Here is a 25735-nt window from a genome sequence, read left to right as displayed (position 1 = left end):
AACTGAGGTTGTAATTTAACCACTTAATGTACGTGTTTGAGCGGAAATGCATCTTAAAGGTGCAGAACAAAAGCTCTCGAGGACAGGCATTGGAGGCCCATGGTTTAACCATTAACTCTATTTATCTTTTAAAATAATAGTAGAATGCTGTTTTACAGTGCAGTATTAAATATGCAACATACAGTAGTTGTTAAAAGAGAGATCATATGACCGAATTGTACAAAAACCTGAGTGGAAATGTAGTTTTAAAAAAACAGATATACACAGATATTCAAATTAAAAGAAAAGTAAATATTTTACATTTATTTTTGCATGTTTTACATCATTAGTTTTATACAGATCATTTTTAATTACGATCAAAGAAATCCAAAAATACTTACATTCAGACTGTCTTCATTAATCACCAGCATGCCCATGTTCTTTGTAAGAAGTTTGCAGGAATGTCCTGTAGGATCACAGAAAGAAAAAAAGAAAAAAGAAAAACATGTACTGAAGCTTTTTGATATATTACAAAAGACCGAGAGGTCAGGAAAATCATTGCATAGGTCATGTATTATATGAAAGGCATAAAACTACAAAAAGGAGAAAATTAAACAGGCAGTAAAAATCTAAATGTTACAGCTAGCCGAAAACTCCAGTCTTAGGACATGACTAATGAGTTTGGTTTACAAGAGTTTGTCAGTTTCCTGTTTTAACAGGCAGTTACAACTCTGGGTTACCCAACATGGCTCTCTGGGGAATGATCTCTACAGTGCTTGGCCGGGACACACACTCAGGGTCACCAGCAAGTGGTGGATGGAGCCTCTCATTGGGGGGAAAACAGAAATATTTCATGAACCAAGACTAAAGCCTTCACTTTAACGCTGGGGCTGCAAGAGAAAGCTGCCATCTGTGGGCATAACCACATACATATTTGAGGGCTTCAACACTTTACTTCTGTCTGGAAAGAGATTTCAGTCATTTTTTTTTTTTTTGCTAAAAAAATTACCACATAACCTGTCTTGTGAACAAGTGGGTGGCATTTTCTGAGAGTGAAAATGAAATAAGCATATGAATAAACAACAGTGCACGCACACAGAGGAAATGAACATGTTTCAGAGCTAAGCTCAAACAGGCTCGGGTCTGGGGTCTAGCAGATTGTTTTCTTAAGTGCAAAGGTGCAAACGTCCAAAAATTTGCCAGTGTGGAAAATGTCTCCCCGTCTCAACACCGTCTCTGTTCCCTTCCCCCACTCGTCAATTCTTGACACAACCCTTCCGCCTAATGTGTTTACCTTTTAACTCATTTCACTCTCTTTTTTTTTTTTTGTCATAGTTAAATTCTTGAGCCCCTTTCAATTCCAGGAGGAACTAAAGACCGTTCTGGCAGGCCTCGAGGAATGCATAACGACGCTCATGCCACAGCAATCTCAGCTGCACAAAGGAAGCAAGATTTAATTCTCAACAGTACCTCAACAAAATAATATCCTTTGAACTTCTTCACATTTTATTAGGCAACAACCACAAACCTCCGTGGACTTCACTGGTGTTTTATGTGACAGACCTACATAAAATACCAGTAAAGTGGAAAGAATATGAAAACTTGGACATCTTCCCAAACCAACCAGGCTTTCTAGTCAATCAAACGAGAGTTTGATTAAAGCGGACTAAACAGGGTTGATATGAATGCACCCAGAAAGGCATTTCATTTTGCGTCTCTCTGCTAACATGACTGATCAAAATAAGGGTTAAACCTGCAATGTATTTACAGAGAAAGCAGTAGAAGGCTGTATTTCTGGAGAAAGAAACATTGCTCTTTTATAGAACTAGGCCAGATTTAAAGAAAAGCTCTCTTACGTTACATCCAGATACACAAACTCTGCAGGAGTTATTTGTAATAAATCAGCTGCTTGGGTGGTGTAGGCTTCATCCAACTGTTAACACAAATCTTGAGCTGCATCACCAGTTTCATTTGGAATATTGTACAGAGCGCCGTTTCGCTGGCAATGGGAATAATGTTTCAGTGAGGAAAACAGTAAGAAATAACATAAATACTGAGCAGAGTTTTTACAGAGCAGCTCGGCCAAAAGGTCGGGCTGTGAAAATGCTTCCAGTGAGCATTAGCCTCAGCTGAGGCCCCTCACATCTGGGCACAGTGGGCACAAAAGGCTGATTCAGTCAGGCCTCAGTGGTAGGTGCAGCCGCAAAAACGAACACACTTTTAAAACCTATTTTTCTAAACTTTATGCTACCGAGTTGGCTGTATTCAAGGTTGATCCACTTTTGATAGTCATCCACTTCCGTGATCCCAGGGCAAACAAGGACGTGAACTACAAACTGAGACGGCCAGGCAGCGTTGGGCTGTTTACCTTCCAGATAACATCTGCAACAGTAAAATCTCTGAGGAAGTGAGATGTAGAAGAGGGGCCTGCTTGAGTACATATGCATGGCCTTTATTTCACGTCAACGTAGGGAGCTCATACATCATCCTGCAACAGATGCTTTCATTAAATGTGTGTGACACAGCAACATTGAGCTTATCCGGAGTTTATCATGCAGGGTGAGGAATGACTGCAGGGCCGACTGGAGTATCTGTACCAGGGAGGCGCACAAACGCAGCGAAAAGCGTCCTGATGCAGGAACATCAGGAGGAAAAAAAGCATCTGTACTGCTAACAGCTTTGCAGAGTCTTGCACAATTTATGAGTTTTTCACCTTTACTCATGGTAGAACCACAAAAGGTCAATGTGTTTTATTCAAATTTTAAGTATTAAACCAGAACAAAGTAGTGCAAAATGACAAAGTGGAAAAAAAAAGACAAATGGGTTAATTTTTTTTATTTTATTTAGCTCTCTTAATATAATACTGCTGAATAATCAGCAGAAGCACAATGGCCTTAGAGGTTTTAAATATAGCATTAGTGTAAAAACAAAGTAACTGTTTAAAGAAAACCTCTTTGCACTTTGGCATAATCCATGACAGGACACAAAAAAAACATGTGGAAGAGGCCGGTCTGGTCAAATAAAACCAAGATTGAGCTTTTTGCCTCCATACAAAACACTCATTGTTTGTGAAACTAACAGCACATTACCCTGAATACAATGTCTCCTCCTTGCACCATGGTAATGGCAGCATAATGCTGTGGGCATTGACAAAAATAAACTGGTCAGAAAGTGATGGGAAGATGGTTGGAGAAATGCTGCTTAATTCTGGAAGAAAGCCCTAAGTGTAATGCAAAAGCTACAATGGAAAGACTGACCATTTTTATGTATTAGAATGGCATAGTCAATGTCCAGGCATAAATCTATTAAATTTATATCAAGACTTGAAAATTGGTTTTCACAGATACTCTCCATCCAACCTGACAGAGCTTAATAAAAAACATAGGCCAACATTTCAGTCTCTAGATGTGTTTAGCTGCTCTAAAGCACAAAAAGTCTTAAAAAGCTGTAATTAAATGTGAGCACGTATTTATGCCACACATTTCAGATTTGTTCTTTCACAATTATTCACTACATTGTGTTGGTCCACTTGTTAAAGCCCCAATAAAACACATTAAAGCAAGTTAAGAAACATTCAAAAGGAAGGGATTCTTTTGCAGGGCACTGCAGAGGCTTTTACTGTACATGTGTTAACAATTCAAGCAGCAGTTAGTCATTATGCAGCTGGTAGCAGAGCTTAGTTTGTATGAAGCTTAAGTAGTGGCTTCCCTCTGCGTACAAGCAGTTGTTTTCAGTGAAAGGGAGAATTAAAACAAACTCTGCTGCAAAGCATGTTTACAAACTACACCACTGATGATTTTAGAGGTAGACGGCACGCCACACTACATGACAGGGAACAGAGAGCAGCGTTCACATGAAACACAAAGCCCTACCAAGTACGTTTTGGTCTTGTTTCTAGTGCAAATATATGATGAAATAAGGCAAAAAAGTAGAAGTAGTGACTTTTCAGCACGATCGGAGCTCGTTTTCAGTAAATAATTTTTTAATATTGATGAAAAAGTACTAGTTCCACTGGCAAATTATTTCAAGACATTTTTCCAATGTTCTAAGTGAAATTATTTCAAGTGTACCAAGATATTTTCGCTAGAAACTAGACTAATGAGTTTGCCGTCGTTGCTCACCGATGTTGATGGCTGTTTCCTGTTTGTCGCCCGTCAGGATCCAGATCTTAATGTCAGCCTTCATTAACGTCTCGATCGTTTCAGGGACTTTGTCTTGGAGCTTGTCTTCTATGGCTGTGGCCCCCAGGAGCTGCAGGTTCTACCACAGAGAAGGTTAGAATATATACGAGTAAGTGCTAACCTGGGTCAAAAAGAAATCTACCAACTGCTTTTGTTTACCACCCAGAAAAACCACCATGGGATTCTTAGGAGGTTTTGGATCAGATTTTAAGCGCCTCTAAGTGCGCATTTCTTCACATGTTTTCAGCCCACGCACACACAAGCAGGCCCATAAACACTTTTGGTCAGTTTCTCAGGAAACTGGGGCTCTTTAGGGTTGCTTATGGACTTGTAAGGCTCATCACAAGACCAAAGATTTGACAAGAGCCAGTGGCAGTGGGGAGACAGAAGCCAGCACGCGAGGAAAGACCAGAGAAGCTCTTTAAATTGAGACCTGAGCCCTAATGCCAGTTTGCATGCAACTCTGGCCTGCTTGTTTGCTGGGAACAGGAAGCCTGCAGAAGAACCTTATACTTATGTGCGCTGTCATAATTAACTTTTTATATCTGAAATATTTACTTTTTTACTGTGGAAAAGAAGAATTAAGGCATGTACTTCATAAATCGGTTAAAAGCAGTCTGCTGTTTTGGTAAAAAAAAAAGTCGCATTTGTAGTGAAGCACTGAGGCAATAAGATTATGCCTTCATCTGCTTCTGTTCTGCATAAAAAAAGAACTGCAGATTGTAAATGAACAAACTGGTCTCCTACTTGTTGGATCAGTCTACTGATAGTCTTCCTACAAAGTAGCGCCACCTAACTAGTATTTTATTTAGTATAACTGTAAGAAAATGGTCCAAAAATAATGGCTTTAAGCTTTCTGGCATAAATCAATTTGCAAGGTCTAAAACAGACTAAAACAGTCAGGTGCAGTTTAGCTGAGTCCAGGCGTTGCTGTTAGCGGATTGTGCAGCAAAGAGCACTGAAGAGTTTGGGGGAGATTGAGAAGGTGAGCTGCAGATGAAATCAGAGCGAGACGAAGTAAAAGTCACCACCACAAAGACGTACAGAAAATGCAATTTTATTAGCCGTCAGCCATAAACATGATAATTAAGAGAAATGAACACTTTAAAAAAAAAAAAAAATCACTGTGTGAATTAAATCTATATGTGCTCGGCTTTTTTTAAGTTTTTTTTTTTTTTTTTTTACTGAAATAAAATAACTTTTTAATGACATTCTAATTGACTTTGTTTTAAAGCAGATCTCTGTAAAAGTCTATACAGTAACTATGGAACTCTTGCGATCTATAAAATTTGACTGTGGCTCCATTCTGCCCCCTTGTGGAGCTGATTTGTACAAAGTTGAGGTGTGGGTGGCCCAGAGCAGCAGTGAACCCCAAATCGTGGGCAGCCGCAGTGCCACACTCGGCTCATTAGGCAGCGCACATTACATTTTCCTTTTTGAAAGCTTTTATGTTTGGCTCGTGATTGATTGCCTCCATTTGTTTTGGGCGGCCCCAAGCAGCCATGAAGACGAGCCAAAAGGCTGATTTACAACTGCGGCTTCCTGTGTTTGAGAAGCTCTTTCAACACACCAGCCGCATAGAAAACCAACACTACCTGCTGCAGAAACACTTAGATTCAAACCAAAAGGACACATTTCAGAACATCTGAATCTCTGTAGGTATAGCTACACCTGCCTCTCTAGTTACACTTATAATCATCTCCCTATTTAGGTAGAAATGAGTGAAATGCCTTATGATAAAATGTATCTTTTACTGGAGAAGCATATTCTTGCACAAACAAACTTTTATCCTGAGCTAGTACATTCTTTGGATTTTTTATTTTTATTAAATAATATTTTTAGAAACTAATCCAGTGCTGCAATTATTGGTACCTTCAACAGTTTCTATGAAATAAATGTAACAACGCAATTTTGCAATTGATGCTTTACACCTTAAATTAAGACTTCCAAAGAGCCGAAATAATTGACAGTTTCTCTTTGTCCGTTCTGTAAAAATATGACACACAGAGTAATTTCATTAAGCTGGTCTTGAAAACGTGAAAGACAAGAGTATCGGAGAGAATCTCTCCATGACCTCTTCTATTTCTACATTCAGAGAAATAAAAACTGGATCTGAGACAAACAAGACTGGTAAAGGTCCCGGGTTTATCTCACCACCCTACTCATTGCTTCCCTATTCATTAACATGTTTAAATAAAACTCTGGTGGCCAAAAATGAGACGCCATCGGTTCATCCAACATGGCGAAATGTTGACAGATGACTGACCTGTCCTCTCAACAGATATGGACGCCTATAAATGTAGCATAGTTGGGTTTGTGATAAACCCAAATTAAATTGAATTGAATGGGTATCATCAACAGAAAATCATGACTTAAAAACAATCGGGGCGTTCCTCATCGCAAACCTTCTCTATGAGCTCGTAGCTCTCCTCCAGCTTCAGGGCTCTGTTCTGGATGGCGGTGGAGGCTCGGAGGTGCAGCTCCTGCCAGTGCTGATAGGACGACTCGCTGATGTCTGCCACCGCAAAGCACAGAGTGCGCAGGCCTGGAGGAGTGAACGCAGAATCACAACTTCAAACATCAAACATCATAACTTCTTAGCTGGAGATCCAGTCGGAAGCAGTGTCCAATACTCATTCAGATTTTGTCTCCTGACAAACAAGTACTCAATAACTATATGTCCACATTATTGAAGTGTACCATTTGTGGATTTGTGTGCATATCAGTGTTTTCTATGTTTCTATATCAGACCAATGGAGATCTTCAAATTTTTTCCAGATACCTTGTGTTTTTATTTATTTTTATTTTTATTTTCTCATGACTTCACAAAAGATGTCAGTTTTTGAAGTGATGCCTTACAAAACAACTCAGTCTGCCATTCCACTCACAGGTTGTTAATTAATCTGTCTTTTAGGTAGACATAAAAGACTTAGAGCAGCAAAATTTTAGACCCATTTAAATTTAAACCATGAGGGAAAAGTAAATAAATAGTGTCCATTTATACAGTGTATGAAAATAGTTTCAACTGAATCTCTCCCATACAGTGCCAAGAATTGTGTTGATCTGTAGAAACATCACCTCTTCTTTGCTTTCTTTTTTTTTTTTAATAATTGATATGCCCCTTTTAACAACTCCGTACAGGCCTCAGACAAACAGGGACATTTCTGTAGAACAGAGATATAAAAAGAAAACACCACTTTCTGTTTGAACAATATGGAAAGTTGCTGAAAAGTGAAAACACGTAAAGACATTTACTGATGTCTAAATGCTGTCGAGTCTCTTGATCTCCATGTTCACTAATGTTCTCTAACAGACCTTTGGGACCTTCACAGAAGAGATGGATGTATATGGAGATTAGACTGTACACACATGCTCTCCATTTACTAATTAGATTAATTCAAACCCAAATGGATGTAACTGACATTTGTTTTTAGCCATTTCTAGCACTTTCTAAATGACAGATCAGGGATCTTCACAGTCCAGCCAGAATGCTATATTTAGCCTACGTCAAATATTCCCAATGACATAATTCTGCTGCTGTTTCACAAGGGGGCAGTATGAACATAGCACATGAGGGGCTCCTTCTGCTGCAGTTTACAGTTTTATGTTGTTACTCCTCCTAATATTCATCTAAATCAATTATCAAAAGATAGATAAGTGGGAGTGGAAAAAAAAAACCCTCAGTGGGCTGATAGAATAAAACTTCTGATCATGGCCAGGAAGACATAAGCGTCGTCTTCTGTGCATTACAGGCTAGCTGAGACAGGGGGCAGTATTTCTCTACTCACCCTCAGTGGCAAACTGCTCCAGGTGCTTTAAGGTGATCTCTTTGTACCTTGAGCTGTCGGCCAGCCGGTCGTAGATCACAGTGTCCTGAAGGGACATAAAAACTCATTGGTTAGAGAGGGTAGAGGCAGTAACCGGCTGAAATCGTTTGCGTTGTTAAATGGAATCCGTTTCCATTTCTCATCATATGCATGGATTTTCGTGATCTTCTTGATTATGTGCTCCAGCTATCAAAACTAAATTCAAACATTTTATTCTCGGTGTTATGCACCAAAAGATTTAGAAGGTCCCGCCGACTTGTACCACTGCAGATAAAACCCAACATTTCTGTCTGTCACACTGCACATGTGTAACATGAAGCAGCCTTTATCCTGATGCTCAAAGAAAGACTTCCTAATGTGAGGGAGAGGCAGAGCGGGGAGAGTGGCGATGGTGGTGTTGGGCTGTCATGTGTTGCCATGGAGAGAGACAGACTCACAGCTCCTTTGCAGTAGAGGCGAATCTTGCCAGATGGGGTGCGCATGATGACAGACATCCTCTTCCTTGTGCTGCACAACAAAAAGCCCAAACAGGACGGTGAAAGTGAAGAAAGCAGGGGGGCGGGGGAAGAAGAATCTCAGTGTGAAATAACAGTAGCATTTAAAAGAAAGGAAATACCTTGTAAACTCCAGCACATGAAGCAGTTCATACTTTTCTTCTTTTCCAGGCTAAAAAAAAATAAAATAAAATGGAAAAAAAGAGAAAGATTTAAGCGAAATGCGAGTTTAGCAAACCAATCCAATGGAGACTCCTTCATCTTTGTTTTCTGTCTGAGCTTTCGTTAAATGGCACAAGCCAACCCTTTCTCTTCATTTAAATCAGCCGTAACTGCAGTTTAAAAATATTCATCAGTCGCCTTCTGATGGCAGAAGAACAAGGTAAAATTCAATTAGCCTCCTTAATTGGGAAGACTGCAAGGTGAAATATCCTGAGACCTTTAGAAGCTCTAATGACGATGAGAAAATGGAACAAACATATACGCCCCAAGAGGATTAAAGAAAGGAAACCGTTCTGGCTTTTGAGCCTCGGGGCCTGTTAGTGCAATTATCATGTTTGCCACTTAAGCTAACAGCTCCAAATCCACAGTATTAATAACGGTAAAACAAACTGGACGGCTCCCGAGTCCCACAGTGTGGTGTTCATGTTTACTGTCACAACAGTGAATCATGAAAACGGTGTTATATACATTCCCTGTTTCATCCATCAACACAACAGCCTGCTTCACTTTCCTCAGCTCAGTCTCGACTTACCACTTCCACAATCACGCTGTCAGGGGTTCGTCCAGAAAACACAAAGCCGAGGTTTCGAGCGGCTCTCACCAGAGCGCCTTCGTCTTAAAAGAAAATAAAGAAGAGAAAAACGTACCATGAACAGACCTGTTGACATATTGTTGCCCTTAGACAACTTGGAATTTGAGCTTGACATTCTAAAGAACTAACAGCTTACACATAAATCTTCTCCCCGTGGAAAAAAAAACAAGAATAAAGACAAACTTAATATAGGGAATAGGTAATTAATGCTTAAGAAACTGCAGTGTAATACAGTCCAGTATAGAAGCGTTTGTACCAACGCTGCACAACATATGAATGTACTGATAACACAGTTGCAAAGACACTTGGAATGCATTCATTGTTGGTTATTATATTCCAAGGCTAATGAATTAAGACAAAACAATGTTATATTTTCTCAGTTGGATGTCTTGCTGCAATTACTGCTGTCATGTGACATAGATAATGGCACTCAGGGGGCTTAAAGGTCACAGAGAGAGTTTGAAGCATCACATTAATAAATCAGAAAGACAGGAAAATGTGGATCTATCCCAGCTGAAGTCATCATTGCCATATTCACCAAAATAAAATAAAAAAAACAGAGTAGAAGAGGAGAATAGAAACGGCACACAAAATATCAAAAAGTGCTAAAAATACATTACATATAAACAGATTTATAATAGTATATTGAACAAATATTGCTGTTACTTGATGTTCATGTTTTGTCACACAAATCCATAAACATCAATGTATTTTAATGGATTCTATGTGGCAGAATAATACAAAGTGGTGCAGAATTGTGGACTAGTGGGAGGGAAATGGAAACTTTTTACAAATTAAACTCTATTTCTGTGTATTGATATTCAGCCCCCCTCTATCGATAAATACTCCAGTTTAGCTGGAGATCCTTGTGTTGATAGAATTGCAGTTGTGCTTGTGTGTTGGTCCAAAATGTAAAAAACATTTGAAGGGATTTGAATTTTTTTGTTGCCCAGTTTCAACTGTACTTAACATATCTCAGTTTGCAGGTTTAAGCATGCAGAGGTCTTTACTCATTTCCTGAAATTTACATCCAACTGCAGAGACAAAATGCTGTTACACTGACCAAGTAATGCAGATGCAGGCTTGTTTTGCTTGTCTATTTCACTGTAAATACTTTAAGGTTTTCCTCTTTCTCTAGTGTTCGTCACGGTGGCAGTTCTGTGGAGTTAAAAGAAGCGCTGAAGGGCATGTTTTCCTGACTGACAGCTTTCTCTATTCATTACACTGAACTGTGAATGTGTGAGACTGAGGGATCATGCTAAGGCTAAAGGAATCAAAAGTGACATACACCATGCTTTTTGTAAACAGGAGACTGCATTTTATAGCGTGATCTTGTGCTCTTAGGATTATATAAATGCATTACTACATTCATATGAGACACAGGGGCCAGAAGGCTGCAACAGATTGTTCCCGTTGCCCAGGCTCACAGGTCGCTACACGGAGAATTAAACATCAGAGAAACGCTTCAAGGACATCGTTTTTATTCAAACCACCTAAAAGCAGGTTCAGTATTGCTTGTTGTGTAGTTTCAGAGGATGCATACAGCAGCAGTTTGGGATTATAAATAGATGAAATGTGTCCTAAACAGTGTTTTGAATGTGGACATGTTTTTTTTTTGTTTTTTTTTTATTATTATAAACTTGTAAAATGTTGTAGGAAAAAATATTGAATGTTTACAACAAAGATAAATCCTGAGTTTTTCAGTTAATTTAACAACAGAACAGAGCCATTTGGTATGCTGGGATAATATACCAGAAGAGGACAGTAAGCTGTAATACCTGGAGAAGCAGCTTGGTAGTTGATTTTTCCATCCACGCGCTCAGGGACTGCAGTGTGACAGATGGCCATCATGGTCATGAACTCCAGAATAACAGCAGCTGTAGGCTAAAGACAGAAGAAAAGACCGCTTTGACTTTTAATGTTCTTAAATAAAACATGTTAACAGAAGCCAAACGACCTTGTTCTGAGGTGGAAGAGAGGCACAGAGAGCTCCGATTGAGAGACACATCGACATGAAGGAGACATTTTAGACATCTAGCTGATTCTTAACCGTAAAATCCAGCAGAAGCAGCAAGTAAGAGCAATACATGGAAAAAGGGGTTTTATTAATTATTTGCTGCAGATCAGGATGAACTGGAAGTTGACATTTTGACATTTAGGCAATGAACGGTGAGAGAACTGCTTCACTGGTAAAGAAAAACAGAAACAGAAACGTTACTTAAAATTTGAACTGGAAAATAATTACATTTCAAAAATACTATTTAATAAATGGTATTTATAGTTCCTTGTGTTTGCATTGAGCATACTAAAAACAACTTTCCAGTGTAAACAGCTACAAACAAATTCCAAAATTATAGATCTTTACTCATAAAAATTATTTCACTTTACAATCATGAAGTATGTTGTGTTGGTCTGTCACAAGAAACCCAGTAAAACAAAGTGTTTCATATTGTTCTGTGACATAATTTGAAAAAGTTTCAGTTACTTCAAAGTTGAAGTATGAATACTTTTGCAAAACAATGCAACACCTTTCTCTGTTTTGCAGATTTAAACCAAAAAATATTTCCATCCTAATAAATCTATCCATCTTAAATCAAACCTAGAACCAGTTTTCAGTTTGCAAAAACACTAAAATTATCTAGTATTTCTTTTATATTACACTGTTTCATTTTTTTTATACATTGGCCATCAAGTCTATTATGAATAAAATCGCTCCAGTTTGCTAGAATGTCACCATTTCCCTTTTTCCTTTGAAAGGCCAGCCCAAGGTGTGTGTTACCATCTTAAAAATATGTGGTGTAAGATCTGAAGTGTCAGATCTGATCGGACAGATGACAGCTGGTAAGGAGCCAATAGGCTCACAGAACTCGCCTGCCGGATTCAAGCTACTGACACACATTTAGTCATGCTTTTCCAACCAATATAAACTTGTCTCAGTTCATGGGGGGGAGGCCAACCTACATACTCAGGGCATTTACATTAATGAGAAGACCAGTATGACTAAGCTGCCGTGGGGTGGACTCAGACAGGCATCTGCTGAGGCTCCAACTAACGCCGAAGGACTACCAGTGTGGAGTCAGTGACTACAACTGAGCCAGGGATATTAGCAGCCTCCAGGGCCGCAGAAGGCCATCGTATTACAGCAGGGGTAAAACAAAGACAAAAACATATATATTTCCTAACAATGGACTAATATTAGCTCACCCTGCTGCTTTCCCATCTCCACGAGAAATGAATGCAGCTTTCACAAGGCTCCTGTAACGGAATATAAAGCTGCTGTTAAACATGCACTAATCACTAACCTTTAATTATGCTTTTAAAGTGTATGAATCTGTGAAGTGATTATCTTAAAAAAGTGCTTCTTTCACTCTCTTACTTAAACACAAAGCTGTGTACTTGACATTGTTAGTAGATTTGTTCTGCTGGCCTTGAGAACTATGATGAAAGGAGCAAGGGAGAAAATAAATGATAGGGACACAAAAGGGCAAATCAAAGGGCCACTTGTGAGTGAAAATACACAGAGTCTATTACAGTCCAGGTGGCGCTGAGAGTCCCCTCTGTCTCCTGGCAGCATGCTAATCTGGTCTGGGTTGACAGGTATCCTCTGAAGGACATGTGGATGTGTGTGTGTGGGAGAGGGAGAGAGAGAGATTTTGTGTGTACTAGTTTAAGAGCTCAAGGATGATTAGTGTAAATGTCCATCCTGGAACTCAGTCATAATTAAAAAAAAGGAAAAATTAGGTCTTTGTTTAAGAATCTGTATTATTATCCCTAACCTGAATTTACACAAGGTTGTTGGTAATGCTGCTTGGATGAATGGTAATGAAACCATCTCAATACATCTATGCAATAGATCTGATCAATTCTCAAACTGAATTCTGGGTAACTTGTGCCACAGCAGTAGTGAGTTCAGACTTGACCAACGTGCAAAGAGGCTGAAGGGTCAGGAGAAAGTGAAGAGGAGAGCTAGTGAATAAACACTCAAAATGGTGAAACTCGGCAGACAGCAAGTCCAACATAAACATCACTACAAGGTGCTTCATTTTATCAGAACTGTTAACTCTCCCCTTCTCCTGACCTCCTCACCATGGCGTCAACATTATGACTCCAAGCAGCCTCCAGACATGTAAAACTGTGAGCAATGTTCCAGCAACAATCCTCATCACAGCCTATAAGTGTTTGCAGAGTGAAAGTTCTAGGCGTGAAGTGAATTCAGCACTGTCATGCAAGTGCCAGTGATATTTTAGTACAGTGTTAAATGAGCTTTAGTGTTAAAATATATTTAAAATAAAATGTTACCTTTTTTGTGGCTTATAAATATATGTAAAAGTCAGGAAGGACTAGGAATCACTAGATGTTAGAGTAAAGACCAATCAGAAACAGCCATCTTTACTAAAGGCACACTCAGAAATCAACAATTTTCTGTTAGAAACTAATTAAACTAGGGAAAATAAATAAATAAAAAAGATGATCTTCTGCTGCTGTAGCCCATCCGCTTCAAACTTTGACATTTTGTGCAACCAGACATTGTTTTATATGCCATGGCTACAGACTGTGATTATTTGAGCTACTGTTGCTCTTCTGTCATCAGAAACCAGTCTTCCCATTACATTCCAACACCTATAAGGCCCTTTTGTTCACACAACTACCCATTCTTTTTTTATTTGGGACCACTCTCTGTAGACCTGAGAGATAATTTTTTCCATTCTGAAGCTCAGTTTGCACCATAAAACGTCAACTTCACCACATCTTATGCTTGGGCTGCTACCATCTGATTGGCTCATTTGCCATTGGTGCTCACAGGCAGTATGACAGATGTACCCAGTAAAGCAACTGGTGAGTTTTGGGATTGTATTTAGCAAATAAAGAAATATTAGGTGTGAAAATAATGGACAGCAAAAGTGCTACGATGTTAAACACCATTCACAGTTAATCACCTAATAAGAATTCCTGCTTCAGCACAACAGAGTAATCATGAGCAGAATTAATACCGAAGCCGCAGAGAGACTGTGGTTTTAAAACAGCGGTGGGTAATTAGCAGTGGGCGAGGCCCTATCAACACAGAGCCGGAGCAGACCTTAGACAAACCCAATGTGTGAACAGATTCTGCTGTCATAACAAAGCAAACATCACAGTGGGATTACCATTTTCCCTGAGCAGAGATACTGTACATAATTAGATCTGACATTCTGCCTCCTCAACTCTGCTCTGCAGCTGAGTGACTCACAAGCAACACAACCACAGTCTTCACCCAACCTACTGTACGTCTGCTAATGGTCATGAAGGCTTCCCTTATTTCACATCGAGAGTGTCTGGTAAATTTTAGGATAAATTTCTCTTTCGCTGATGTCCTGGGCGTTGTTGAATATTTACAGTAACTTTAAATACAGTCTAAAAAAAGGTGTAACTATACTAATATTAAATACTTGTGTTCCAAATATACAGAACTGTAAGCAGGATTGTACATTTCTCCCACAGCATGTCTAAGGTAAGTTTTCAGCAGCACACTAAGGAGATAATACAAATGATATGAAACGGGCAGTATTAGTTTACTATAATATTATATATTTTATTACTATTACAACCTTTACTTCAATACAAATCAATAAATCACTGAGAATTCATAAAGACTCATTACATTGAAACGATTCAAAAAAAAAAAACATGCTAAAGTAAATGACACACCTGTTCAAATTAAATGTTTAATCACAAAACGTCAGTCCCAAAAAATAATCTCTAAAATGTTCATTGTAAGTTTTCTGCCATTTAGCAAATGCAAAAAAAGTTGGTAATTCTAACTGACTTAAAACAAGAAAAGATTAGTTTGTAAATAATGTTTTCCAAAATTAGGCTAATAATCAAACATTAGATTGCACTTTATAACAAAACTCTGCAGTTTGAATATTTGGCACTTTCAAGGACTTTCTACAGAAATCAAGCACTTTCCAAACCTCAAAAACATCTCATTGAAGTTCAATGAGATGTTTTCTCAAGGATTTCAAGCAACCAAACAAACTATGTATAAGAGCAAAAAACAACCATGTGACCATATGGAATCCTTAGTAAATTACACCAACACACATGCCGAAACAGCCTACTCAAAAAGGCAAGGAACAAATTACACAACATCTAAGAGTTGGACTCAAAATCCCTTTTAATTTGTCCTAAGCAGCAGCAGTCAGTGGAGGCAGGCGACGGGGATCCGTGGCATTACTTACGTGATTGTTTTGGAGGTTTTCCAGTAAGCTCTGGTCATTAAATCCAGCCTCCTCTGATGAGTGTGTGCTGTGCCTGGAGAGAGGCAAAGGGGAAATGTCGGCTCACTAGAACACACTTTGATAGAGCAACAGAACAACACTAAAAGCGGAGTGGAAAGTTACCAAACAATAGACTTGACTGGTAAATAACAGATGAGCGGTAAACATTACAATCAAGGTGCAATTTGACGGCAATGAAGATGACGACAAAAGAATAAAGGCAGTAGCAACTGGAAATTATTTCTTCTGGTGGTCCAACAAGAACTTTTGGATTTCCCCAAAATTTAAGTTATTTTATTTCCTGCTACTGCACCATCAGAGAAAATTATTTTAAAGGCAGATCAAACTCTTGTCCACATTTTTTTCTGAAAACCTAGAAGTTATACAAATATCTCCATCAACTTTAATTGTAAACATTAATAGTGCATAGTGTGGAAAAAACTTGAGTATCATTCATATCTTAGTTTCCCAGAAACTACACAGTATCTTAGGTTTAAAAACTAAAGAGCACTTCTAAAGAATAACTTAAGAATAACATATGTAAAGGCAGCACCATATGACACCTGTGGTTGCAAAAGAAACATGTTCTCCAAAAGTCTGAGAGAAAAATGACCCTGCTTCTCACTTGATTTATTACCTAAGTGCTGACAGATCTCTAAGAGTTAATAGCGCAGTCAGTGCTGTGTGCCAGCAGTATTGACATAAATTGAATCAACTACATTGTAGGCAGAATGCAAATGTCGGGTTCTTGGGCTTCAAGAAAGCAATGTTTAGAGCAAATACTTGGGATTGTCTCCTCTTTGCCAGAAGCGGATAATTCCGAAAACAAAGCCCTGATGTGAAAGATTATTATTTTATAAAGAGTCCACGCTCAAATGTTAATCTCTGTTTTCGTGTAAATGGCTAATTACTTCTTGACCTGGCTTATTCTGGTGCATTAGATAAATTAGAATATGAGAAAAGTTAAATGATTTCTGTAATTCAAGTCAAGCTCATTTTATAAATTAATTACACACAGAGTGATACATTTCAACCACTTATTCCAATTAATTTAGATGATTAGCACTTACACGGCTAATGAATATTATAGGAGACCAAAAGAAGGATTTTTAATACAGAAGTGTTACGTGATCGGTGACAGTAAAGCGAAGGATTGCTGTTGCAGTTAGACTAAGAAGTAGTAGCAACCAGAGTGTTACAATCAAGAATACTTCTGGGAAGTTGAGTGGAAGTTGAGTTGGTCTGTGTACAAGCAACAAGGATTTTATTTTTTAAGCTAAACTGAAATCTGGCTTCTAAAGTCTCATGGCATGATTCCCCAGTAAACCCAAACAAAGACACTTGGTAATCTTTTTTTTTTTTTACAGTAATTAAATTATATGTATTTTGTTCATTTACTTGTTTAGGATTTAAAACAGAAAGCTAAGGACTTGAGGCTTGACTAAATGTTTACGGAAAGACTTGAGACTAACCTGTGGCAAGTTCAACGTAATATTCTACTCATCTGAGAAACTGAGTTTGGGGACCCTGATGATGAGTTTTAATGGCAATAAATTACTGAAATACATTAATATTATTGCAATTTATTGAGAAATATGTTTTCTAAAGAAAATTGCAAAATAAGGGTTGCTGATTTCATATTTTTGTAAGAAACAAAGTGTGTTTTTTCATCCTTGTAACATAAGGGAAGTAAATTTAGAAATAGCCACTAGTCTCCCACTAAGTCTCCAGCAGGGATCAATCTGACTCTAGGATAAATAGAGTCCTATAGATCAGGCAGACAGCAGCGTTGCCCATAGCACCGAGTTTGACTGACAGTTTACAGAGGCTGTTGTTACTCTTTCTAATCCAACAGGATGAGGAGTACAGAACCACGAAAGTCAACCTGATAGCCAGCTTAAAAACTAAAGAAGGAGACAAATTTAGGGAAAGGATAATGATATATGAAAAATGAAGACTCCTTATATAACATAAACTAGTGTTTGGGAAAGCTATCCATGCTCAGGTCATTGAATAAAGGTTTACTTCATAAAAAAGCCTAAATGTGGCATTTCTTTCCTCACATGTTTTCTATCATTATATGATACAAATAGAGCAGCTTGCCACGTCTTTTGTCTCAATGAAATTTGCTAGAAGCTAGACTGGGTGAGAACAGATCGAGATATTGATTATCCGCCAGCACGCTCAGGTCCTGTCGCTATGGGAACAAGGGTGAAGGCAGTTCATTGTCAATAATCAGGGATCCGATGTAGATCACAACTTTCACACACCCCGCTGTCCTGTTCCAGCTATGAGAGGGAAATAACTCATAAGTGAACTTACTGGCTCGCTTGCTTTTTTTGAATGTTTCAATTTTAAGAAAAAGATCAGTCAAGAAATTGCTTTGGAGGAAGCCTGCAGCAAGTATATTAACAGATTGAAATCCTCCTTAGAATGGATAAGGCAAACCCATGCTGCAAATATATGAAAGAGAGGAGGCTATAAATATAAGTGGCAGCCACTGTCAAAGTCAAACAAATGTTAACATGCCAAATGACAACCACAGTTTCAGCCTCAATAACTACCAGTGAATGTTTTTTTATGATAATTGTTTTATCAAATCAGACCTGCAGATGTATGCATGCATTAAACAAAATTACACAGTTTGTTCTTAAAGAATTGCCACAAATATTAACCATAATCATCTGTATCACAACAAATATACATGGTGTCAAGAGTCACAGTCACACACAACACGTCCAGAGAGTACTGCACGGCCACAGAGAGGAATCACACACTGAGGTATTGTTTTCAAAGTCACCATCTCAACAAGGCAATGCAGCACTAATACATCACAAAGGCAGGGAGAACAGCCATTTTTTTGCTGTTGTTGTTTTTGTTTTTTTTCTCACACCAATCATCTTACCAGTCTTCTTCTGCAAAACTACCCTCCTCAGCTTCAGGGACATGGCTGCTGGAGCGAAGGTGGAAAAGAAAATAAAGCATCTTGATGACAAAGTGTTTGGTTAATGTGTGTGAATGTTCAGGCGCCAGGACTGGAGTTAAAATGAGGCTGTTAAAGTATCAGAGGTCAGTCAACTTACTGTGCTCTCTAATTAAGTATTCAGATGCACCACATTGATTTTACTGCAAGGGGCTACACACAAGCAGCACTACATTTAAATAGCAGCTGGGAATAAAGAAGAAGAAATGCAGGAATGGCCTGGTGGGTGGTAGCTGTTTCAGAGGGGCGTTCTATAAACCAGGAATCTTCTCTATGCCTCAAACCGCCCTGGCCTCAAAGCATCCAATTATCATCCTTTACACACGCATGTTTTCTCTGACAACTGAAAGCATTGGTATTCAGCTCATGTTATGTATTCAATGTTGCAGCTCCTCGAAACTAGAACAGTACACCAATCAGGCATTAAATTATGACCAACTGCTGAATAGTGTCCTTGACCCACTTTTGCTGTTGAAACAGTCCTAACTTGTTGAGAAAACATGTTGTGGGGCCCCAAGAATGGGACTAATCTGGCACAACAGCATTTTTTATTTATTTTTTTACATTAATATAAAAGAAAAGTCAGCTTTTGATTGTTCAACTCAGCTTTAGTCTTTGCTAAAGAAACAGTATTAACAACAAATAAATCTGTCTGCACATTTTTGGCGTCAAATGTTTTTTGTTTTTTTTAAATCAACCTTACGTTTGGCGAGTTGGGATTTTAACTCGCATATATGCTTTCACTAAAGTCCAGACACCCCAAAGGGTTCAGAGAGACATTTTCTTTAAATCCAACATCATTTCTCCTTCAGACTTGAACTCCAATCCAGTGGAATTAATTAATGTCTACACCCTTGGGCATGGCTTTATTAATTACAGCAGTACTTAATTTGTGGTGAAGCGCACACGCAGGCGGCGGTGTCAGTGGGGGTTTTGTATGTGCGCCGAGACAAAAATTACAAGTCACGCTACTCAGTAGGAGCTAAGCACATGATTTCACATTTATTTTTGATTAAGTGTGCAGTTTTTCTGTCTTTGCATTTCCTAAAATGCTTCCCCATTTTCCCTTAATTGAGTGCAACGCTCTAAGGTGGAGTCAAATGCTTATATTTGCTGGTATGCTAATCTGTCGATTTTATAATCATTTCCAGATTGATAGATTTATTAAATCTATTACAAAAACACAAAGGAGCTACTATGTGGTTTTCTGCAAACTACAACGATTCAGCATTTTTTTTTTACCACTCTGTTTTAGTTTGAGAGCCTAAAAGGGCGAATAGAACCAAACATCAGCAATTGTTCCCGCTGATCAATTGTTCATCGATGCACAAATGATTCCTTACTGAAGAGATACCCATTTCAGAGATATAAAAAAAAAAAAAAAAAAAAAAAAAAAAAAGAGAGAAGGAAAGGCAAAGAAAAACAGCCAGATGATGAAACTGGCCTATTTTCAGCTTGACCTGCTGCGACTTGCTGGTTAGAAACTCAAATATCCAATCGCAAAAACACGGTATGGTGTACGAGCTGTCACTTAGGGAACAGGGCTGAAAGTTAGGTACTGTCAACATCACTGGGCAGTTTAAAATGAAGACCGAGGCGCCACAGAAATGGAAAAAGCTACTTAAAGAGAAACTGTATTTTCGACATGTCAAGGCCTCAGTGAAAGCCCTGCCACTCCACCTCCACATTCTTCAAATATAAAAAAAAATGGAGTTAGACGTTTGTGCTGGTTTGTCCAGGAAAAATGTTTTTTTTGTTTTGTTTTGTTTTTTTCTTTTTACACCAGTGTAGTTATAAAAATCTTAAAGTTTACAGAAAACAAAAGGTCAACCAGCCTCCCCAACATTACATAAATGCTAAACTTTTTGTTTCTGCTTATTAACCCACATTTTTTACCTTTTGTAGCTAAATTTTAAATTGATGCATCTTTTCACTGCTGCCTAAAATAAAGTCTTTAAGGAAAAAAGAAAGTTTCAATCAAAACACTACTAAATCCCTCAAAAAAGGAGAAAAAATATAAGACATAGATATAATGTAAAAAAAATCTACATCTGTCTGTCCTCTGCATCTATAGTTTTTAAACTGAAATGCGAGCATCAATTTTTCTGTGGCAGCACGTCAACAACATCTTCTCCACTGTAACTCTCGAGAGTGATATTGTTGAGCTCGCCTTGCTTATTCCGAACACTGGGAATGAGCAAGGCGACTTTACAGTGGTTCTAATCACAGCCTAATGGGAGCAAAGACAACCAGATAAAATAATGCATGTTGTCCTTCAGTGTGAACTTCATCAATCACACGTTTTAATTGAATCATAATGGGATTAATCATGTACTCTCACGCCTGCGCTTGCTTTGCTTCTCTGAAGACACTCAGCTCGCCCACTTGTTTTGTATTTGTTGAAGATAATCACTGAGGCAGAGAATTGAAATCAGAGTAGAAAAAAAAACAATCCAAGAACTGATTTAATGAAATGTTAAAATGTTGCTAGAAATATGTCATGTCTGGTAAAATAAAAAAAAATAATAATATGAGGGTAATTAGCTTTTACATCAGCATCTATAAAAGGATACAGTACAAACAGGAAAAAAAAATCTAATTTTTGCAAACACCAAAGGGCTGCGAAGACGATGGTGTGAAGAGCCTTGGCTTGCAAAATTCTATCCAGGTTTTATTTATAGTTAACATTCAGAGGCAGAAGAACACCGATGCAGCTGCTAATGAGACGGTGAGGAAGAACAGAGAAATGCCAGATGCACACTGATGCATACCCAGCATTTAACAAAGTCTATGGGGGAGGCAAAGGTATGGGAGGTGGGGTGGAAAGCAGGAAAAGAGAAAGCAGGACATACCCATAGGCCACACCGGCGATGGTGCACTTCTTAAACTGCATCACATTACAGGTCAGTGTTCCTGTCTTGTCAGAGAAAATGTATTTTACCTGTATGGGTAGAAAAAAAACGCTTGTGGGTGCACAGTGGATTCCGAAATCCACACGTAAAACTCCTTCAGTCTTCCATAAGAGAAAGACATTTAAGCCGAGTCATTTACCTGGCCTAGTTCCTCATTCAGATTGGACGTGCGGGCCATAGCCGGTGTGTTTGTGGCCTCATACAGCATGTCGGTGTCCTAAAAGGGATCAAAGGCAGCCATTAAAGCAAAAATTCAAAACCTGCTCTGACCTGAAAGGGAGAAAAAAAAAAAAAAAAAAAAAAAAAAGAATAACGTTCCCAGAACTTAATTCTGGGAACGCTGGAGTTTTATTAAGAATGTGAAAACTGACTAAGTATTTGCAGGTTAGCTTAAAAAAGTGCTTCCACAGAAGGAATACTTAGTGGGTTGACCTAGTTAGGAAAATTACCATAAGAACATTTTACATCTTCAGTCATACACTTCAGATCATGTAGGATTGAAGATGCACATATTCTGAGCATTTTTTCCTCAGTGTGCATGACAAGCATACACCTGAAAATCTGTTTGCTGAGGAAAAACATTTCCACGAATGATGGTAGTCTGACAAATTCATTTCAGTTCTGTTTACCATCTGCTTGCTGATTGTACTGTGGAATTGAACCCAAAGTTGTTTTTTTAGCGATGAACAACTTAAAAGGTTTAATTTCTAAATTTCCTTTCTACAAGAAACCAAATAAAACATTAGAAAACTTGAGATGAAATGCGTTTTCAATATTTAACTGAAGAAATAGTGAGAGCCTTCAATGATTTGATTTTGTTTAGTCATGTCAACCTGCAATGTTTAACAATGAGACAAGATGAAAATGAACAGTATTGACTCACCCAGTTGATGAAAAAGGCTTGGATGAATTTGATAACCTCCAGTGTGACCAGGAGACTTATTGGTATCAGGTTGTTGAAAAGGATAATGAAGGTGAGGAAGTTGAGGCCAAAGTTGGCAGCCCCGCCATCTGTCAGGGGAAACGTTTTGGACAAAAAGCAATGAAACAGGAGAACACTCATCAGTCTTTGCTTGGTAATACCAGTTAGTCAAATCAAAATGCCAAAAGGCTACTTCCAGCTGAGGGTCAACATTCAGCCAATCCACAAAGTGCTTTTGGACCAATGTTGAGCATTAGCTGAAAGTGGCCTTTTCTTCCACCCAACCTCATCATTTTTTTTTTTCTCAACCGATTAGCAATCCAATTCAAAGTCCCAAAGATTTAAGCCTTGGCATCCAGCATGATCCAGGCAATGAATTCTACAAAGCACTATGCAAGAAACGATACTGGTCCCAGCAAAAAGCCCCCAAACAACTGGTAATGACCAACATGTAACCCCACTGACACGAAATATGAAAACAGGAGGGATGTGATTTACCTTTCCTCAGCTTGCAGGAGATGCAAATGTTACCTTCCTCAACCCAAGCCTTGAGCTTAGCTTTGCGATTGAGAGGGCCAGCCCTTCCCCATGACAGAATGATTTCATAAGCAAAGAAAACTACACAACACAAAGGAAGTGGCACAATGGAAAGCTACAGCTACAACACGAAAACAAGGGAATAATGCTTTGTTTTTTGAAGAAGTGAGGAGGAAGACAGACATTTCAGATGCTCTCAAGACAAAGGAGGGAGATTCAGTCCACAGCACATTCTCAACTGGCAAAAAGTGGAAAAGAGAGGGTGGATTGCATCAGTAGAAGTGTAAGTGTGATCGTCATTTCGGTTACTTCAAGTAGCAGGCTCAGTACGATAGAGAGGAATCTTGGCAATAAGTCGGTATTAGATAAAGTAATACTGGACTGAAAGTTGATAGATCAAACCAGCAATTCAGGACATGCAAAGTCAAAGTTAAAAGATGCAAAAATACTGTTGATTCCTATTTTCTTTCATAGTCATCAGAGTGTGGTTACATTAATCTAATGCAATGGTGAAAGATTTGAAGATTTATGTAAAAGTAGAAAAAGGAAATTGCATTTTCTTATTTCATTATTTTAAGTTTTTGAATATAGTTGGGGTGTCGCACATTAAAATAGGGAAAAATAAATAAATATTCAAATGATTCAAATCACGTTGAAAGCAAAGCTGGGCCAAATATATTTGTGCACATATCTACTATCCAACAATAGTTTGTCCTTAAAACAGAACTAACCTTTATGCTGAGTAAATGTGAAACTATTTGTCTGAAAGTGTGTGAAACTATGCAGCCGATTTTTAAATTTGCAAGGATTCAACTCGCCCCGTTTAAAAACAGCTTAAAGACTCAGACACTGCAACCAGTGTGTATGGACGCGTTTCCATTGCAGGGACCATTTCTGGGACTCTGTCCGTGTTCTGGGTCAAAATGTTCCTCAAAAATGGCCCTCATAAAGAGGAAGGGTTTTTTGTTTTGTTTTTTTTTAAAGGTGGAGCTTCGTAGTACGACGAGGACAAAGGTCACTCTTTGGTTGAACATCTCCAGCAATTTATTTCAGTAATCTAATCCTCTGCCGGTTATATTTTCTGTTAACTTTGAATTTCATAACTGGAGTTGTGTATTTTTGCTTGTGAACAACAATAGCTGCCTATGCTGAAAAATCAATGTTTTACAGAGCTTACGTTAAAGCACGTTGATAAAACCCAGCAGCTTTAGTAGAAATTGCTAAGCTTTTTTCTTTTTTAGAGATTTAATTCATAAAATTAAAATATTTTTCAGTTAATACGTTCCGAGATCCAAATTAAAACGATCAAAACTCCCCAGGATTGTTGGTCTTTCTCATATCTAGAGCTTGAACAGAGCAGACTTGTTGCTGCAGTGTTCCTATGTGTCCATGGTCATTCTTCCTACAAAATCAGCAGTTAATTCGAAATCCAGTCCAACTTCATCATCAAAGCTTGGAGAGGCAGAGTGTGGTTTTACAGTATAACCACTATCAAATGATTAATGCTGATTTCCTAGTTTTTTTTACTGAATACCGGACTGAGCTGTTGCATCTCTGTCCCGCAGAGGCTAAAGGAGTTACTGCTCTGAATCGCATGAAAAGCCCAGGTTCCAGTCCCAACAGCTAAAACACACACAAAAAGAAACATAGGTAGTTTAAAAGTTTCACTAAGTAAACTTTTAGGAAGCTGTAGTGGAAACGTGATTTGAGACGTGAGGTAAAGTTCTTGTTGGAAAGCATAGTTTTTTTAGCTGTTAGATAGAAAACAAACAATTGCAGCAATTTTAAGTAGTAAAATTTGTAATTGTATTTTTTTTTATTTTATTATTTTCTATTACACTTGCAACTTTAAATTATAATAAATTGAATAAGATTTTTATTATTTTTTTTTATTTTAGGGATCAAGATCTATTGATTGTATAAATTTTCTTTTGATAAATTACACCATCTTCCATGTTAACCACCCAAAGTAGAAAGAAAGGTTATGCATATTTATACTGGGAAGCTGCATCAGTTGTCACAATGCACTAACCCAATCAAATGCAATCACCAGTGTCAGCACTTTTGAACATCTCAAAGTCAAATTTAGCCATTTATTCAACCAGAATGCATAAGCTGGGGTTAGAGTCAGCACTACAGTGACTATTTTTGTCCGCATTTATGAGAGCGATGTTGATTAACTGATGGATTTATATAAAAAGTGTCAACACAATAAATGACAATCTCTGCACCTCTCTTTTATCACAGGTTGGATAATATGCACTGGACAGAGCCTCAACAGCTCCTTATGGAAGTAAAAGTATTTCAACATGGATACTTGCTTTACAACTCACACTTCCTTGACCTCTGACATACGTTCCTTTAGATGAAGGTTTTAATGTTGGTGGGGACAGTGTTAAAACCTTTTTTTTTTGAGCCGACAGAAACTAAACTAACTTTATGTAGGAATAAAAGGGGACCATGTAAGTTGTAATGCAAGCTTGAATTGGCCAGAGGAACAACCTGTCCTAAAAAGGCCCATCAAGGTAGAGAGAAATGGCAGAAGTCACGATAAGCACTTTGCATACCAGGTTCAGAGCTTCATCGAGACAAACCAACAACTCATTAAAAAAAAAAAAAGAAAAAACACATACAAGTACATACAGAGCTCTGCAAAAGTATTCATAACCATCGAGCATTTTAATATTTGGTAACATAACAACCACAAACTTCACTGTGTTGTACTGAAACAAAAATAAAGCCGCATATTGATGGACTATCAATATGGGTAAAAATGTTGTGCCACTATATTTAAATTAGTTTTTTTTTTTTTCAGTACAGATTTGTAGA

At 38.2% G+C, this 25735-nt stretch overlaps 1 protein-coding gene across 1 annotated transcript in view; it reads right to left on the bottom strand.

Moving 5' to 3' along the window:
• Positions 1 to 25735, bottom strand: part of atp8a1 (ATPase phospholipid transporting 8A1) — an 84249-nt gene that overhangs the window by 40050 nt on the left and 18464 nt on the right. The window contains exons 12-24 of the mRNA XM_007568821.2: positions 22331 to 22458; positions 21587 to 21664; positions 21388 to 21476; positions 18458 to 18502; positions 15514 to 15586; positions 11074 to 11179; positions 9236 to 9318; positions 8604 to 8653; positions 8425 to 8494; positions 7949 to 8033; positions 6566 to 6705; positions 4101 to 4239; positions 381 to 445 (exon numbers count right to left, since the gene is read on the bottom strand). Of these exons, the coding sequence (XP_007568883.1) occupies positions 381 to 445; positions 4101 to 4239; positions 6566 to 6705; positions 7949 to 8033; positions 8425 to 8494; positions 8604 to 8653; positions 9236 to 9318; positions 11074 to 11179; positions 15514 to 15586; positions 18458 to 18502; positions 21388 to 21476; positions 21587 to 21664; positions 22331 to 22458 (1151 nt within the window). The remainder of the gene's footprint in view (positions 1 to 380; positions 446 to 4100; positions 4240 to 6565; positions 6706 to 7948; positions 8034 to 8424; positions 8495 to 8603; positions 8654 to 9235; positions 9319 to 11073; positions 11180 to 15513; positions 15587 to 18457; positions 18503 to 21387; positions 21477 to 21586; positions 21665 to 22330; positions 22459 to 25735) is intronic.

Source organism: Poecilia formosa, unplaced genomic scaffold, assembly GCF_000485575.1.
Source record: "Poecilia formosa unplaced genomic scaffold, Poecilia_formosa-5.1.2 Scaffold231, whole genome shotgun sequence".
Lineage (NCBI taxonomy): Eukaryota > Metazoa > Chordata > Actinopteri > Cyprinodontiformes > Poeciliidae > Poecilia > Poecilia formosa.
The sequence above is the reverse complement of the archived record's forward strand: the minus strand, read 5'-3'. Positions and strand labels throughout refer to the sequence as shown.